The sequence below is a fragment of the Notolabrus celidotus genome, chromosome 21, assembly GCF_009762535.1.
Source record: "Notolabrus celidotus isolate fNotCel1 chromosome 21, fNotCel1.pri, whole genome shotgun sequence".
Classification (NCBI taxonomy): domain Eukaryota; kingdom Metazoa; phylum Chordata; class Actinopteri; order Labriformes; family Labridae; genus Notolabrus; species Notolabrus celidotus.
The window spans coordinates 8,558,444-8,575,207 of NC_048292.1; the positions used below are offsets into that span (position 1 = coordinate 8,558,444).

At 38.7% G+C, this 16,764-nt stretch overlaps 1 protein-coding gene across 3 annotated transcripts in view; it reads left to right on the forward strand.

Annotated features, from left to right (window-relative positions):
* gsap (gamma-secretase activating protein) overlaps positions 1-16,764 on the forward strand; it is a 46,442-nt gene that overhangs the window by 24,183 nt on the left and 5,495 nt on the right. For all 3 annotated transcript variants that reach the window (XM_034673423.1, XM_034673424.1, XM_034673426.1), the window contains 6 exons: positions 457-552; positions 6,937-7,007; positions 7,227-7,327; positions 9,431-9,550; positions 13,052-13,113; positions 16,522-16,626. In XM_034673423.1, the coding sequence (XP_034529314.1) occupies positions 457-552; positions 6,937-7,007; positions 7,227-7,327; positions 9,431-9,550; positions 13,052-13,113; positions 16,522-16,626 (555 nt within the window). The remainder of the gene's footprint in view (positions 1-456; positions 553-6,936; positions 7,008-7,226; positions 7,328-9,430; positions 9,551-13,051; positions 13,114-16,521; positions 16,627-16,764) is intronic.

A 16,764-nucleotide genomic window follows, 5' to 3' on the forward strand; every position in this document is an offset into this window, starting at 1 on the left:
TTTTCCCCATGCTCAGCATAGTTTCTAAAGAGCAGATAGCTTCAATTTAATGGAGTTCAGGCTAGATGCTAGCAGTCTCTCGGCTATTCTTAGAGCGACCCAGCCCTCCTGTCTTCCTCTGGATTTTCCCTGCATCCCTTTTTTTCCCTCTCACTCCTTTTTTCTCCTCCTCTTGCCCTTTTCCTCAAACTACTTTTTGTACTTTCTGGTGCCCGTTTCCACCTCTTCCATGCACAATACTTTTGTTGTCGTCCTCTCCTCTCCTTTCCTCTCTATGGTTAAATCAATTTTAGGACACTGTAGTCGAGGGAAAAGTCGAGGTGAACTCAATTTGACCCTGCCGAGCGCACGGCAAAGTATGCTTAAACACACAAACTCGTAGACGCATACATCTACACTTAAACTCACACACACATGAAGGCACGGGAAATAATCAGTTTGTTTCTTGAATTCCAGACAGTTGACAAACTTCGAGAGCATCTTAACAGACACCTGCCTCGGCTGGGGAAGAAGAAGATTGACTCGCTTGTTGTCAACTATGTCGCCAAACTGGTTGGTACATCGTGTGTGTGCGTGTGTGTGCGTGTGTGTGGGTTGGATGGAGATAAAGAGAGCTAAGATGAGCTCTGTATATTCCTGTGTGTCTAGCCTCTTTTTTTTCTTTTTCTTTTCAAAGGCACTTCATTCTACGAGTGATGTTTACTTAATGTCTGCCCTTACCCTTTTTGGGGAAGGTTAAGTGACACTCGGCACGGATGGCTCAGTGGAAAAGGCAGGGAGTTTTCCACTTTAACTAAATGCTTTGACGGAGCTCTCAGATGGATGTGTGCTCTTCAGTTTTGGAGAGGTTGCTGGAAGCCATCAGGTGTCACTTCTCTAAAACACACAGCAGTTCTCTGACTGAAGGATGTATTCTCACCCCGTGTTTTTTTTTTTTTAGTGCCAATTCAAGTAATATCAAACGGGGATATATGTGTGTCTGTGTGATAAGTCATGTGTTAGACGGATAACCCTCACCCAAAAAAGAAAAGCTGTACCATGACTATTGTTCAGAAAATGCACTAGGTAAAAGTTACAGTGACACTTACTGATTTGAAGACTTATCTATCACTGGATTTTACCTCTCAGGCCCCATCTACCTCGATACTTTGGGAGGTTTATGTTGCCAGAGAGGAAGAAAACACTTCTCAGTGCTGAAAATATCACCTCTCTGTACTCTACTGTGATTCAGTTGTTGAAAAGGCCATCAAAAAATACTAAAGAAGCCGAACAGTTTTAGAATGAATAAATAAAAATAATAATTTCTCGTTTTATAGAATCCGTTTTCTGTCAGAGTTGAATAACACTACCATGGAGGAAACAGCCCTAGAGCCATGTGTAAGCTATAGTTCCTATTATTAAGTCACTTTTCACATTTATGTAGAGACACAAACAACAGAAACACACAACGACAATGAAAATAATGCCTCAGGGTGGCACCTTAGCATGACAGTAGATCATATATCATGCTGCTAATGTCATCCGTACAATACAAAACTACACACATACTGCCCCGCACTTCGACGCAGTCAGGCAAGGCAAGGCAAGTTTATTTAAGAGTTAAAAACAAAAACCAGAACAGTAACAATCAACAAAAATATACAGCAAACACTTCGGACGTTTACATTTTATATGCGGCCAGTTATGTTTGATCTACTCTCTCTCTCTGTGTACGTATGTAAATTAACGTACATAGTAAATAGTGTTGGGTCTTATTATTTATTTAAATTAGGAGGGATTATTCTAAATAATCAGCCCCCTCACTAGTCTGAAATCCATGACTTGCAGAGTCTTACTGTCCCACCGGACACAGAATCACAACTGATCTTGTCTTAACCGAAACCTCATCTCAGAACTTCTTCCCAAGGATTAAGACTCACACTGAATCTTTTCTGTGTCGAGTGTCAGTCACCTGTGCTGCTTACATCCGGGTAGTCGAGCACTGAAGCTTTTATAGAAGTATCCATTAATCACTGGAGGATAGGTGCGCCTCAGCTCGGACACACATGACCAGTATTTTGGTCCTACAGTAATAAACATTTTCAAAATACATTTAACTGACCAGTAGTTCTGATGCCGGATAGAGAGGGTGACGATGTTTAACCCTTTAGTGGTCTAAATGCGCACATCCCTCCCATTTTCTCCATGTCTGAGAAAAGGTTGTGCTTTCACTTTCTCTTAAAGAGAGAAAACACTGTTTGTACCAATGAAATGCAAGAGATATATTGGTTTTACTGTTGTCAAATGATACATTTTTAATATCAATATTAATCGCATGACTTCCAAAGTTAACTTGAGATTAATTGCAAATTAATCACACATTTTTTTAGCTGTTGTAAATCTAACTTAAAGGGATATTTTCTACATTTTTAATACTCTTAGCAACAAAGGAGTGGAAAAATATGCGTGTAGTATGCAAATGTATGATTATTATTATTGCAACAATCCAAAACAATGACAAACAGCGTCCAGGAAATTCTCCAGAATAACCTTAAAGGTACTGCATGCTCCAAAAACAAACTAAAAACAAAGCAGGGCAAACAGAAGCCCATCCTTTAAGGGTTAATCGTATCACTCTCTTTGCATTTACAGTGGAAGATGTACAAAAAGGCGGACACCTAAGGCATGGCAGCATTCACAGGTGTTAAAACGAACCACACTGAAGTAAACAATCCCTCTGATGGTCTTGTTTGCTTTTTCTAGTTAATATGAAGCATTATTTTTAATTTCTGTCTGTTTCAAAACCTTTTATAAATTCCTTACAGGAGCTTTAATGCAAGAAATTGAATATTAATAATCCCATCATACTCCCCACTAGAAGTATACATTTTCATTAAAAATATTACCTATAGCAATATATATATATATATATATATATATATATATATATATATATATATATATATATATATATATATATATATTTTTTTTTTTTTTTTTTTTTTTTTTTTTTAGGTTACAGTATCTTATTACTACAGAAAGCACCGAAGCAATTGAAACATAGTTTCTTGATTGATGTAAATATAAGTCAAACTTGACTGCGCCTCTGCTCTTCTAAACTCACACCTCCGTCTTTTGTCACCACCCACAGAGCAGCAGGTGGGACCTGCATAACCGAGTGAAAAAGACGTAACCACTGTGCGTCTCAGTACCCTATAGAGGTACTTGGTTCCTGTAAAGTCGGTCTTTAGTATTCCTGAGAGGTAGATCCCTTCACAGCTAGGAGCCGCTGAAAGCAGACATACAGCATATATCAACAGAACAGTATTAAATCAGGCCAAGGGTACGGCTGGAATTGAATAGAAAGCAGGATGCACCACGTTTTGGGACTTTATGGAATTGCAAATGACAGATGAAGAAAAAAAAAAAGCGCAGAGAGAAATCCTCCCTGAACGGGTCGATGGCTCAGCTTGGGGACGACAGGCTCATGAGTCTTAACCTGCATCTTCAGAATCAAAATGAAAGAAATGGAAATAGGCGTGGCTGTAATCACTTTTTCATCGGTCGGGGATTGACAAACGAGGTGATCATTGAATTCATTCAGCTGAGTGAGAGTGGAAAAGTTTCTCTTATTAAAACACACTCAGAAGAAGAACAGCCTTCTGGGACAGCAGCGTGGACTAACTCACCAGCCTGGCGATGCTGACGCTGACTCATGCTTTAAAAACGAAGAGTGGTTCTGTTTCAAGGAGCGCTGACTTCTCCTCTGCAAATAGAAGAACATCTCCTCTTCTTGTCGGGTGCTTATTGAGACTAATGGGTGCGTTGACACGAGGGAGAAGTTTGGGGTGAAACGGATTAGTGCTTTTAGAGAGTGAGGGAACTTGTGTTATGATATATTACAGCTCCACAGCACATTATTGTCATAGTTATTCATCGCCTGTCTCTGATGCTACACACAACCCAGATATAGTCTTTTTTTTTCTACCAAAACCAAAGTCAGAGCAGAAACAACCTGCCAAAACCTGAATACAAATCACCAAAGCTGATCCTGTGATTTCAAACAGGCTGAAATGTTGTTAATTATGTATTAAAGCTATTCTTTACACAAGGACGTTACACTTTCTTCAGAGGGGGAGCCATGCAGAGTAAATCCACTCTCTTTGTGGTACCGAAGCTCATTAAGACAAATCGCTGATCCTAGATTTTATTCAAATAGAAAGTCACACAGGGAATACAAGGCCTGACTCAGTGGCTTTAAATCACTTCATGCCTTTTGTTTGACTTTCATTTTAGCAGGAAAAACATCTCGACTACATCGCTTCACCCTTTTCTACAAATCTTTAAAAGGCGTGGATTACATCAGCATCGAATATAAAATATATCAGTCAAAAATAAAAGAAACTACATTAAATAATAAAGTTTGCTTGCTCTTTTATAAATCTGAATTTGCAGAAAAACCGAGTCAAAGCATGAAACATTCAGTTAATGTTTTTACAGACTAAAGGGAGAGGTTTTTTTATAGTTTATCTGGGATTTTATGACTTTTGGGAGGATTGCTTTCTTCATCTGTGTTGGTTTAGCTGGTAAAATGAATCTCCAAATGCTTGAATCTCTATGACTAATTCAGTGGAACAAATAAAAATAAAATCCCTGGGAGCTAGGAAGGTGAATGAAAGTAACAACTTCTTTGAAATGAAAAAGTTACAAAGACCTCAGTGTCCTGGATTAAAAAATTAGATGGGTGTGTATCGACTGTGCAGACATTCACACACAAGTTGTTAGGACAAACTTCAACCACACACCAAGCCTGGCCTGTATTTGGTCATATTTTGGAGACCTGACACACAAAACATAAACAGTGGAAGCAGAGACGCCCTTAATTGAGTTCAGCATACCAAGGTTTACTTTGAGTAAGCTGGCTCGACAAAGCCTGAAGCTCCAGTGAGAGATGTCTGCTATCATGAAGCTGCTTATGAACCGTCTCTGTAAACTCAGGCTTTCTGAGCAGGGGGAGGGAGTACAGGGAGTACAGAGAGGTGGAGGGCCATAGTCTGTATAAATGGAAGTAGTATCCGTGACGTCATCCATCTGTTTCTGAAGAGCTGCTTTGAAGCTAATCATCGGCGGGAGCCATATTGGAAACGCTGAACTTAACCTTACTGCTGTCGAGCTACTGTGAGGTAAAGAGGCGGGCTTTGAGCCTCATAACCTTAATATCTTTGAAATGGCTGCGTTATGAAAAAATTCATCCCCCGTACAGTGTGTGCAGATCAAGAAATGAGCTATCCAGACTACACTCGTCTTTTGTACCAGGCTGTAAACATGTTTATTCCTGCTGCAAAGATCAGCTTTTTTGAATTGGTGTGTATGTGGTTTCCAGTACTGCTAGATCCAGCTTCAAGTGGACACTCGAGAAACTGCAGTTTTAAACACTTTATTGGCTTCAATTCTTGCAGCCAGAGGTTGCTGCTTGGGGAGGACTTGCAGCAAAGGGTCATGGCCTGGAGTTGAACCAGCAGGCGCTGCTACTATAGCCTCTGTATATTGGGTCTGCTAGGCCAAGTGGCGCTCCTGCAGGAAACTGTGTTGATATGTAAATGAATTTATTGATACTATGACATGATGCATTGATTTTACATCCTGTTTATTTCCAACAGGACAACTACACACATTGCAACTCTGAAACTTAAGAGTGATACACATGATGCCAGCTGTAGATGACAGGCAATAGAATTAGAATAATAGAAAAACTAAAAGAGTTTTTAAAAAAGGAGATAAGGGCCAAATAAAAATGTGAAACAAAGAATAATTTTAAAGAAAGAAAATGTGCAAACAAAATCAAATATTTTGTCATTAAAGTTTTTATTAACTTTTTCAATGTATTACAAATAAAACAATAATGAAAAGAAAGAACAAAATAAAACAGAAATACAAAATACTGGGATACATTGCACAGGCCAGACAGGCAATCACAAACATAGGATAAAGGATACATATAAACAAAATCAAATATTAATCAAAAAGTGGAAAAAAAATATTGATTACATTTATGTGTCATCCAGAAAAGGGATAAAACTGAAATGGAAGTTATTCCTACAAGAAATAAAAATGATATACTGTATATCACATTTTTAAAAAAGGATATGAAATGAACACTTTTCTAATTTGAAATAATAGATTAATAAATGTAATTGAGAAAAACATTTCTATTTAACAGACAAAATTTGGCACGGCAAATATTCTCACTTTTAATTGTATTTATGAAAAATGTAATAAAGGATGTGGAATAAGTGAAAGAATTACAAAAAAGACCTTGAAGGAGCTTATTATTCTATTTGTCCTCACACCCCCTTTATGTTTGTAAAAGTCAGTTTAATAAGTGAAGCTAATTACATTTCCCACCCTGAGGTCACAGGAGGACATTCAGAGGGTAGAGTGGAGGGCTCCACACTAGTGTACCAGGATGTGAAAGAGGCAGATTCTTCCTGTTATTCCACAGCAGATGAGTCATGCATGTACATGTGTGAGTAAGTGTGGTTTTGAACAGTCAGCAGTCACATTTTGGTGAAATGAAATGTGTTTGAAATGATCCCGGATGCTGACAGAAGTGTGTTGAAATGACGCGGTTGAGTGTGAGCGTGTGAGTGCTGAAGTGTGTTCACAGTCACACCCTGTTTCACTTTGTTGTCCCAATCCGTGGAAATTAAAATGGGAAGTAGAGAAAAAAAAAAAAGTGAAGTGACAAAACTGTATGTTTATTCCCATGAAAAAACACATTATCATCACAGGAAGAAATGTGTTAATTGCATGTTTGCACAACACAAGCATGTGCTGTGAAAAACTTAAAGTTTCCAATAACTCCGGATGCATGAAGAGGAGAAATGTTTCATTTTAATCTTATCAAGCATCTCCTTCCCTGATTTCTAACATGTGCGTGTCTGTGTGTGTGTTTAGCTGGAGCTCATCAGACACATGCTGGAGTCAGTCTGGCTGAAGTGTAAACTGGGCCCGTGTGTTTTGTGCTTGTGAGTACCCATCCCTTCGCCTTTAAAGTCTTGTTTCTTAATATTTTGTTGTATGAAGCGCTGACAGGATGTGTGTGTTCATCTTCACGCATGTGTGCTCCAGACCCCCCCTTACCTCCTGCTGTGTGTGTCCACATGTGCAAAATTTTGTAGATTACCTTTCTTCACGTGTGTGCTCACATTGTGTAACATTCCTGTCCGAAATTGTTCTGTGTTGAGATCCAGCACGCAGCAGGGCAGTCCGGCCGAATGGTCTGTGTTTCACTTCATGTCTCGGATCCTGGAAGCCACGAGGGGTCTTTGCCTACCCCTCCCACCTGGTATCATCCACACACACAAATACACACTTGTGCATCCACTTTGAGTTGTTATAATCCAGCCTGTCTCCTTCCCAGCCAGAATAATAATATTTGTCCCCTCAGAGGGACAACAGACCAACCCTCTTCAGCACTAATATAACCAGAAATATGTTAACATTAGCATAGTGCAGAGTGTGAATACATTTTTAAAAAATTGAATTTTTCAAATTTTGTGGCACAATCCCCGTGTTACACAACCTCATGATATTAGTGCGAGTAAAAGTTGGTTGGGGAGAATGCTAAACTGTCTGACATCCAGAATTCCCCAGACCAAGACCCCACACACTTTGTAGCACGTGTTAGACATAAACTTGTCATGGAAGGCTTGGAAAAGCTTCTTAATTGAGTGGCTTTTTATTCTGTTAATAAATAATAAATAATAAAATAAAATAGATGAAATGATGAAAAAAGTATATGCAATAATTTTGTTATGCTAGCAGAACAGCTCTTTCTCCAAAACAGTCATTGATGTCTTCTATTTGGCGCTAACTAGCATATTGGTATGCTAACTCTCTGACTTTAAGACAGTGTTGTAAACGCCAAAACCTATGGAAGCTCATTTCTGCCAGTTAAAAAAATAAATCCCCATATAAAGTCATAATTATGAGATTAAAAAGTCACAATTATGAGATAAAAAGTAGAAATTATGTGATAAAAAGTCACAATTATGAGATAAAAAGTAGAAATTATGTGATAAAAAGTCACAATTATGAGATAAAAAGTAGAAATTATGTGATTAAAAAGTCATAATTATGAGATAAAGTCGTAATTATGAGATAAAAAGTCAAAATTATAACTACTAAAACTACTAAAGACAAAGCAGCAGCTTTACTCTGGTACAATATTTCATTTGTAGTATAACCTCGTTCAAAGTAAGTCTCAATGTACCCTCAATCCATTTCTCTATCATATTAAACAGTGGCTAGAGCTCACACCAGAGTAAAGCTGCTGATTTGTCTTTAGTAGAGGTCTTCCTTTCTATTATCTCATAATTTTTACTTTTTGATCCCATAATTTTGACTTTTTTAATCTAATTATTATGACTTAATATGGGGAAATTATTATTTTTTAATTAGTGGAAATGGGCTTCCATAAAAACCTGTAAAGCAAAATCAGTTTTGTCAATCTAAGCATGTTAGCATACTAAATTATCAAGCTTAGATACAGAAAGCAATTAAGGTTAGTGTTGCAATTGTTGAGCTATGAAAGTGAGAATGGTAAACATTTGCATTGTCATAATAATCATAATGGTATATAATATAATCATAACTGGCTGAGGTAAGACGTCAAATGTGTTTAACATTACCACTGTCAATAATAGTATTTAAGCATGCAAGCTCTTAGAGCTAAGGCAGTAAAAGTGATAAAAAAAATCAGCTGTAAAAAAAACAGACTTAAAATAAAAGCAATATATATTTGAAATAAAGATGATAAAAGAGTAGATGCCATTTATTCTGTTATGCTAGCTGCATGGCTCTTATTCCAAAACATTAGCTTATTCATAAATGTTAAAATGATATTCCATTCAGTTGGTTTGATTTCAACTTCGACATTTTATTACCTGTAAAATATCATCACCTGTTTGGTCAATTTTAACATGCTAGCATTTTAAGACAGTGAAAGTGATAAACATTAGCACTGTAAGAGTTATGTTAGCATGCTAATTTGCTGCACTCAAATATTAGGAGTGATTTCAATTAGCACTGCAAATTTAATCATATTCACAATGCTAATGTTAACCACCTTCACTGTTTACTGCTAACATTCGCTTGCTAACCTGAGACATTAAATGTGTTGAATATTTGCATTGTCAATGTTAGCATATTAGCATATAAGCTCTGGGATCTAAGACAGTGAGAGTGATGAATATCAGCATCTTTGATCTGTATTAGTATGCAGATATTAGCTTTTTGTTCAAACCACATCTGTATCTATATATTGCATCACAAAGCTGCTAGCATGTTTTAGTCTTGTTTTCCTTTCCCCCTTGTTGTAAGGAACATCAAAAGCTAAAGTCTCTCCTTCTTTTCTACACCTGCCCCTCTCTTCTGTTCCTGTCTTCAGGCTATCACACCTTGTTGTCAGTGTTTGCTGTGCGGGTTCTTCCTCATCACACCTTCCTACAGTACATTGACCACGGTGTCCTGCAGCTCACTGAAACCTTTGTGTCTCGAATCATGACAGGTATGTACTGACTATATGTTTCAGCATGTGAGGAGTTTTACATTAAAACAATCGTTAAATGTCAGATTGAAGTCAATGTTCTCTTGTTTGTTGTTTTTTTTTTAACTGCAGGCAGTCAGTCAGTTGGTAAACCTCATTTCATCCTTTCCTAAGAGTGAATTATTAAATATTTGGTGACAGCATTACTCTCCATCAAGCTGCAGCATATTGTCAAACTTAGAATTTTGATTTTCTTTAAAACTGAATACCTTCAGAAGTTAAGATATTTCTTTTATTATTATTTTGCATTTAGTGCTTAAAGCCAATACAAGCTAACATGCATATCTGAGATGGGGAACATAGTGAACATTATACATTCAAAACCTTTATCTTAGTCATTCTTGCATGCTCTGGTTAGCATTTAACTTGAAGTTGCCCAACTACACCCTCAACAAGCTTCTGGAAGGGCCTTTAAATCTTGTTAAAGTGCTTCTATGAGCTTCTTTTTATAAACCAAAAGTGGGGCTATTCCTAAAAGTCTGTGAAACCACTAGAGACTAAAATAACAAGGAGCCAAGAAACACAAAGTACAAAAAATACACTCCCCATTAAAAGAGTAATGCAGATAAGAATACACACTGCTGGATTGCCTATGAGCAACTAGCTGCCCTCTTATGCTTCTTCTCTAATTGGCAAGTGGACACAGGTGAGATAAATCAGCTGGTGCAATGAGAGAAAGAGGGAGATAAAACAACACAAATACACAACATCACAGCTACTAACAACTAATAGATACTGAACCTAAAAGACCCTTTTATTATGTATGTTGTATGTCTTGGTGTGGACTTCATACCATTGAGAGAACAGTGTTCAAAGGACAAACACAGAGATCTGGCACTGAGATCAAGAACCAAAATATCTTGCCCTCTGTGTTACTTTTGATCTTGTTGTAGTTTACATGGTTCTTTCCCATGAAGAGAACAAAGCTCCACGACCATAAAAAGATCATTTAAAAAGGACCGAGTCCAAATGTTTTCAGACTTCAAAGTGAGAGAGAAGGACGGTTCAGGACTTTGATATGCCCTCAGGGATTAATATAATAAACACCCATTTAGGATTCTGTTTAATCCGAGGTAACTGGCTGTGCAGGTGTGCACTCTCTACCTCATCACAAGAATTTCCAAAACCCAGAGTCCTACTCGAGCGGCAACATTTCAGTGGTGTTGAAAAAGAAGAAGCTAATGTGGGAGTGCAAAAGGTTGCAGTTCCTCAGGTGTCCACTTGAGGCTGGGTCCAAAAGTCCTGGAGTCTCACATTAAACATGTTTACAGCTTAGTATAAAAAACTGTTTGCTCTGAATAGGTCAACTTTGTGTTCCTACACTCTGTACATGGGACAAATCTCTTATCACTTATCCATTTTAAAGTTATTGAGTGCACGAGTTATCATAGATTTGAATAATTGGAGCCTGGCTGAGTTGACTGAGAGGTGGGGGGGGGGTTGTATCTATTTACCAGGGCACCAAAAGCCCCCCTCTAAATCAGCTTTTTAGCCAGTGTCTGGATATTGCACTTGGCCTATGGGAAAACTGAGCACAACATAAAAGTGATGAATCACCTTCCTCACTCCCAAAGACGACCAAATAAACGCAAATCTGCAGTCCAAAACTTTCATTTATTTCGACTCACAAGATTATTAAACAAAGACTTCAGGGACAGCAAATACCAAATGAAAACTGTCTTACCTCAATAATAAAATAAAAGAGAAATGACAAAAACATTACCCAACTCCCTGACTGAAAAACAGGAGAAACTGATGTATTCTATAAAGGCTCCCCCATCACTTCTAGCACTGATTTCAGGAAAATACTAAATATATACACTATTTACAAAACTAAAATGCAAGAGAGTTCTTCCCACTCTACACTTTGAAACACACACCATCAGCTGCTGTCCAATTACCAGCAGACACCTGCAGCACATTACAGAGGAGGAGGAGGAGGAGGAAGGAGCACACACCAGAAGAAAACAGCACCACACCAGGCAAGGAGGCAAAACAATATTACACTCATACATAATCACAACACTAGGGCTGTTTTCCAAACCACCTACTATACTAATAGTACGTACTGATTTGGTATGTAGTATGTGAACAAAAGCAAAATCTGCAGTATGTCAAAACTCCCTGCATGTCGTACTGATTTGGTAAAATCTCTCAGTATGCAGCAGACCAGTCTCCCTTACATACTGTTTCACACAATGCACAGCGCTAACGATCCACTTCTTCTTTTTTCCATATATGATGGGGGCACTATGTTTTTAGGTGCTGTGAAAATTATTAAATTCCACATAAACCACTTTTTTGTAAATCTTAAGTGGATGCTAAAGAAGCAGTTTCTCTATCAGCTTGGCCGTTGTTTACTTCCGAAACCAGAAATCCAGCAACGCCTTGCCCAGCATACTGAAACAGAGATCCAACAGAACAGTCATACTACCTTAAAACGCAGTACAGACAGCATACTACGTTCATAGGTAGTATGTAGCAGGTAGTTTCATAAAACAGCCAAGGTTGAGTGAAAGTTAGGATGGGCCAACATTTCCAATATGGCCGCAGCCCAGCGTGGGCTTTAAAACCCCTCTTCAGAATTCAGTGTATGATGTCAGAGGGACAACATCCATGTTCTATACAGGTACATGTTTGCAGGTATAATGTTCCCCATGTTTGGTATCTTGATTAGCTGTGTTAGCATGTCGTTTGAGGTGGATGGGATTTAAAGTGGACCAATACCAACATTTCATTGCAAAACCATCCATGAGTTGTCGAAACCCTAAATTGAAACACAAATGTAAACTTGCTGGATCCCATATAACCTCTTTAATAGCTATTGAGACTCAGTTTTATACCATTGCTAATGACACACCACCTTTACCAACCCATGAGCTACACCCCTAGCAGGGCACATGACTTCTACTACTTTTAAAGTTAAGTTACTTTAAAGGAAAAACATGTCACCAAATTGTTGCTAGTGTTTCAGACTGTACTGGTTAGAAGTTTAGTTTACTTTGAAGAACTTTTACTACTCCTGCTGCTGCCCAAAGTTTGGAAAAGTCATTGTAGGTTAATTATTTTCCTCCCAATAGCAATATACACTGTGGCAGGATGGATGCATACAATGTTTTAGATAAACTACATATCCCAGAATGCTTTTTTTTGCACTTCAGGAGTTACTGAAACAAGCTGATTGTCAAGGATTTAAGAGATGCAGTTGTTGAATTGATTGATTTTACACCACACACACAAAAAAGGCTTCCTGAAAGGTCTTAATTCTGTGATTTAGTTTCATTTGCATATGTTTTTTTTTTCCTGCAGTGTTTCTGGAAAGATATGAGAAAGAATTAACATCTCTTTAATCCTGTGTTTCCTTTCAAAAGGAGCACAATTTGACATGCCATGTGAGAGTTCTCTCTAGGAGAGTAATTAGCACCATGTCTCTTCTCCCTCTCTCTTCCTCTTTGTGTTTAGATTTGGACAACAGTGATGCCAACGAGAGACTGAAGTTCAGCATCCTTAAAAGACTCCCTGAGGTACTTGTGTGTGTGAAATGAGCGTGTGTGGCAAAACTGTTTTTGTGCAGGGCCAGGAGACTTTGAGCATAGTTTGTCTAACATGCTAAGATTAAAAGGAGCTTATTCAACCTCCCCCATCAGGTGTAATCACAGCAGAAATGAATACTTGGCAGATTATCAGCCATTCACACTTAATGTGTGACGGAGCTGGAGTGAACATCTCAGCCTGGATGTAAAACAATGCATGAGGCTATTATAGTCCCATCTATTAGTAAGGGCTCGTTTTGATCCTCTTTTTTTTTCAAGCGGTACTCTCCCCCAAACTTTCCATTCTGGTCCAATTAAGAGTTTGAAGTTATTTTTGGTCTTATCTCCCTCAAGCCCCCCTCAAGCCAATCACAAAGCACTTGTGTAACTGGCTGGTGTGTGTGTGTATGACTGTGTGTGTGTGTGTGCGTGTGTGCATGTGCGTGTGTGTGTGTGTGCTAGGGATAGGGTAATGTACTGTAGGTCGCTTTCTGCTGAGTCTAAACCTGTTTTATGTGTGTCCCCATCTCTTTTGTAACTTCCACGTGTTCCTGTGTGGGTAACAATATTGTTTCTGTGGCTGTGTGCAAGTGTGTGTGTGTGTGTGTGTGTGTGTGTGCAATTGTGTGTGTGCGTGCGCGCTTCATCCGCATTGTGATCAGAGGAATGTTGAGTGTTTAGTCTCTGTGCTCCGTTTCCTGCACATCAGACTTTTGTTCAGTGAGTTTGGCAGGCAGGAGAGATTTAACAGGTACAAAACACACACGCGCACGCACACACACAAACAGACACAAAAACACACTCCCACTGAGCCAGAACAGGAGATGTTGGCCCCCTGTAGGAAAATCATACCTTGGCTCAACCCAGCATCCTGATAATTCTCATTATGTAAGATGCAGGATGCTTTGCGTCAGGGTCCTGTACACACTGTTGGGTTTTACGTCCGCTGTAATGAACTTCTTGTAGTACGTTATCTCAATTATTATACAAACGCTTACAGAGGAAACGGGTTGGGGGAGTTAAGAGGGTTTATAGTTCTTTGGATCTCATATGAAAATGTCCGTAGCCTGCTGATTTAGCATGCTAATCATAACTAATGTTTGAGCCACAGTGGGCCACGGTTACATGATGTCTTTTAATTCAGAATTAATTATTCAGAATTAAATAATTCGGATTTAAAGTATTCTCCTTCGCGTTTACATGATAATTGTAATTCCGAATTTAGGCTTACATGGAAAACACGTTTAATCGTCTTTATTCAATTCCTCTTAAGGTCTGGGGGTTGGGAAGGGTTCTGATTGGACAGGGGCGGGCGTGACGTATTTACGTCTACCTGAAGAAAACAGACTCCAGTTCCTGCTTATTTTATTTTCGGTTACAACATGGAAGACCACACAAGTGACAAGTCCCTCGATTATCTTGGACACTACAGCTTTAAAAGAAGGTCCACATTTTTATGCTTCCGTCCATCAACTCTTTTCATGATATCCATTTCCTCTAAGGCTCCTATTAAATAAATAGTCTCGGCTGGAGTCCAATGCTTGCTTCGGGCGGCCATCCTGGAATATGTGTGTCATCGTGACAGGATAAGGGAACGAGCATGCGCAGAATGACCAGAATTAATTTAAAGCGGAATGAACGTATGATCGAGGAATTATTCAATTCGGATTTAAAATCAGAATAAACCAGACACTTACTTCAGATTTAAGTTTAACTTGGAATGATCATTTTCATTCAGAATTAGGTGTTTACAAAGTCATTTTTAATCTTTTTAAAGAGGATTTAATTTTTATTCTGCATTAAAGAGGAAATAAAAGTCTCATGTAAATCTAGCCATTGTTTACTGATATGATGCTAACGAAAACTAATGGTTTACCTCACATTACGGTCTGTGGTGTTAACCAGAAGCTAAATGTTCTGGAAATCTTTTTTTTCTGAAATTGACTTGACATGACATGTAATCACTTCGCCTCTGGCTTGGCACATGATGGTGAAAGTTAATAACCGTTGTCAAGGGGTTTTGACCAATCAGAATTAAGCATCTTACACAGCCGGAAGATCAGCAAGAAAGCTGGGTAATAAATGTGTTTAAAGCTAGGGTTGGTAGTCACGGAAAACTAGCATGAATTTGAATGTAGCATTTCCTCAGGACTCCGTCTAACCTCTTCCCCCCCTCCCCTCGGAGTTCCTCCAAAACGACGCCCCCACTCACATGCACGAGTGCCACTGATTCGCGACCATATAATCGTGACTGATTCAAAACCGGTCCTCAGCACATCGTTTGTGTTTTGCACTACATCAACTCATGTCTCACTCAGCGGTAAGAAAACACCAAAACATTCTCATAGTGAAAGTTAAAAACACAAACAAACATGAAATGTACGCGCAGGAGGCGGGCAGAACGGCAGGACGGGATTTGATTGGTTTCATAATTTGGTTCCTGATGGCAGGGATTGGTTGGTTTTTTCCGAGGTTTACTCCGGCTGTAGATAGCAGCTTTTTTTCCTCTCTTTTTAAAGAACACATTATGTATTAATTGCCATCGGGACATAAAGATCATTTTAACCAGTATAACAAAAAGTGTATCTAAATCTGACTACCAACCCCAGCTTTAACCACCACCTCACTTCTTGCACCACCAAATACACTTTACTTGCATTTTTCCTCCTCTCAGTATCTGCCAAGTGTAAGTATACCCTTGCTCCCTGGATACAAAATAGTGTTCGCTTGCTAATAGCTGAAATGTAAAGAAAGGTAGTAAGAAATAGATAGAAGATGGTCAACCCTTCTGTCTAACACATTAAAAATTAAACTGAAGCTACAGTTCTTTTTTCCTAGGTTAATTATTCCAGTGTGTTCAAAGTTTGAATCCTAACCTCAACCTCTTGCTTCATTTTCCTCGAACTTTTAGCCAATTACGCCATCATTTCTTTACTTGTTCCGCGTGTGCACAGGTAATGAGTTCAACAACAACATGAACGGTACTAAAAAACACCAATGACAGGGTGTGAAGTTATTAATCAGTGGAAGAACTTGGCTGATGTGTTTCTCTCTGCTTGCTCTCTCTCTCACCTCTGATAATGCCACAACCTTTCGAGTGATTCAGCAGCTCTCCTTGGCAGCGTGTTTGAAGCCAGACTATGGAAAAGCTGCTTTTGCTCTCATTGTCACTCACACCTGTAGTTTTTGTTTACCCGAGTGTGACATACTACCGTGGTGTGCATTTTCTCAACACTGAGAAATGAGATTTCTCTGGAATGACTCATTAACAGCCACGTCCTCTTAGATGGATTTTGAGACCCATTTGGGGAAAATAGAAAGCGACAGATGTTCACATGCTTTGGGGGAGATTTTCATCATGTTTAAACCTCTATTGTGTTTGTGTTTGTGTTTGTGTAGCCTATGGAGCAAAGGATCTACCATATGTGGGACCATCCTGTCAGTTCAGCTTCAATCTCCAGAGATTATGTCAGGACTATGCTGGAGAAGCACAACAAAAACAAGGTAACATAGCACAGTTGGTTGCAAATGATGCAATTGGTTTGCACTTTGTGTGTCTAATAGCACACACAAACACAAAGAATAGAAGGTTGGTTGGTCATTCAGTTAGCCTGTGCTTGTAATATTAAATCAGCCATTTAT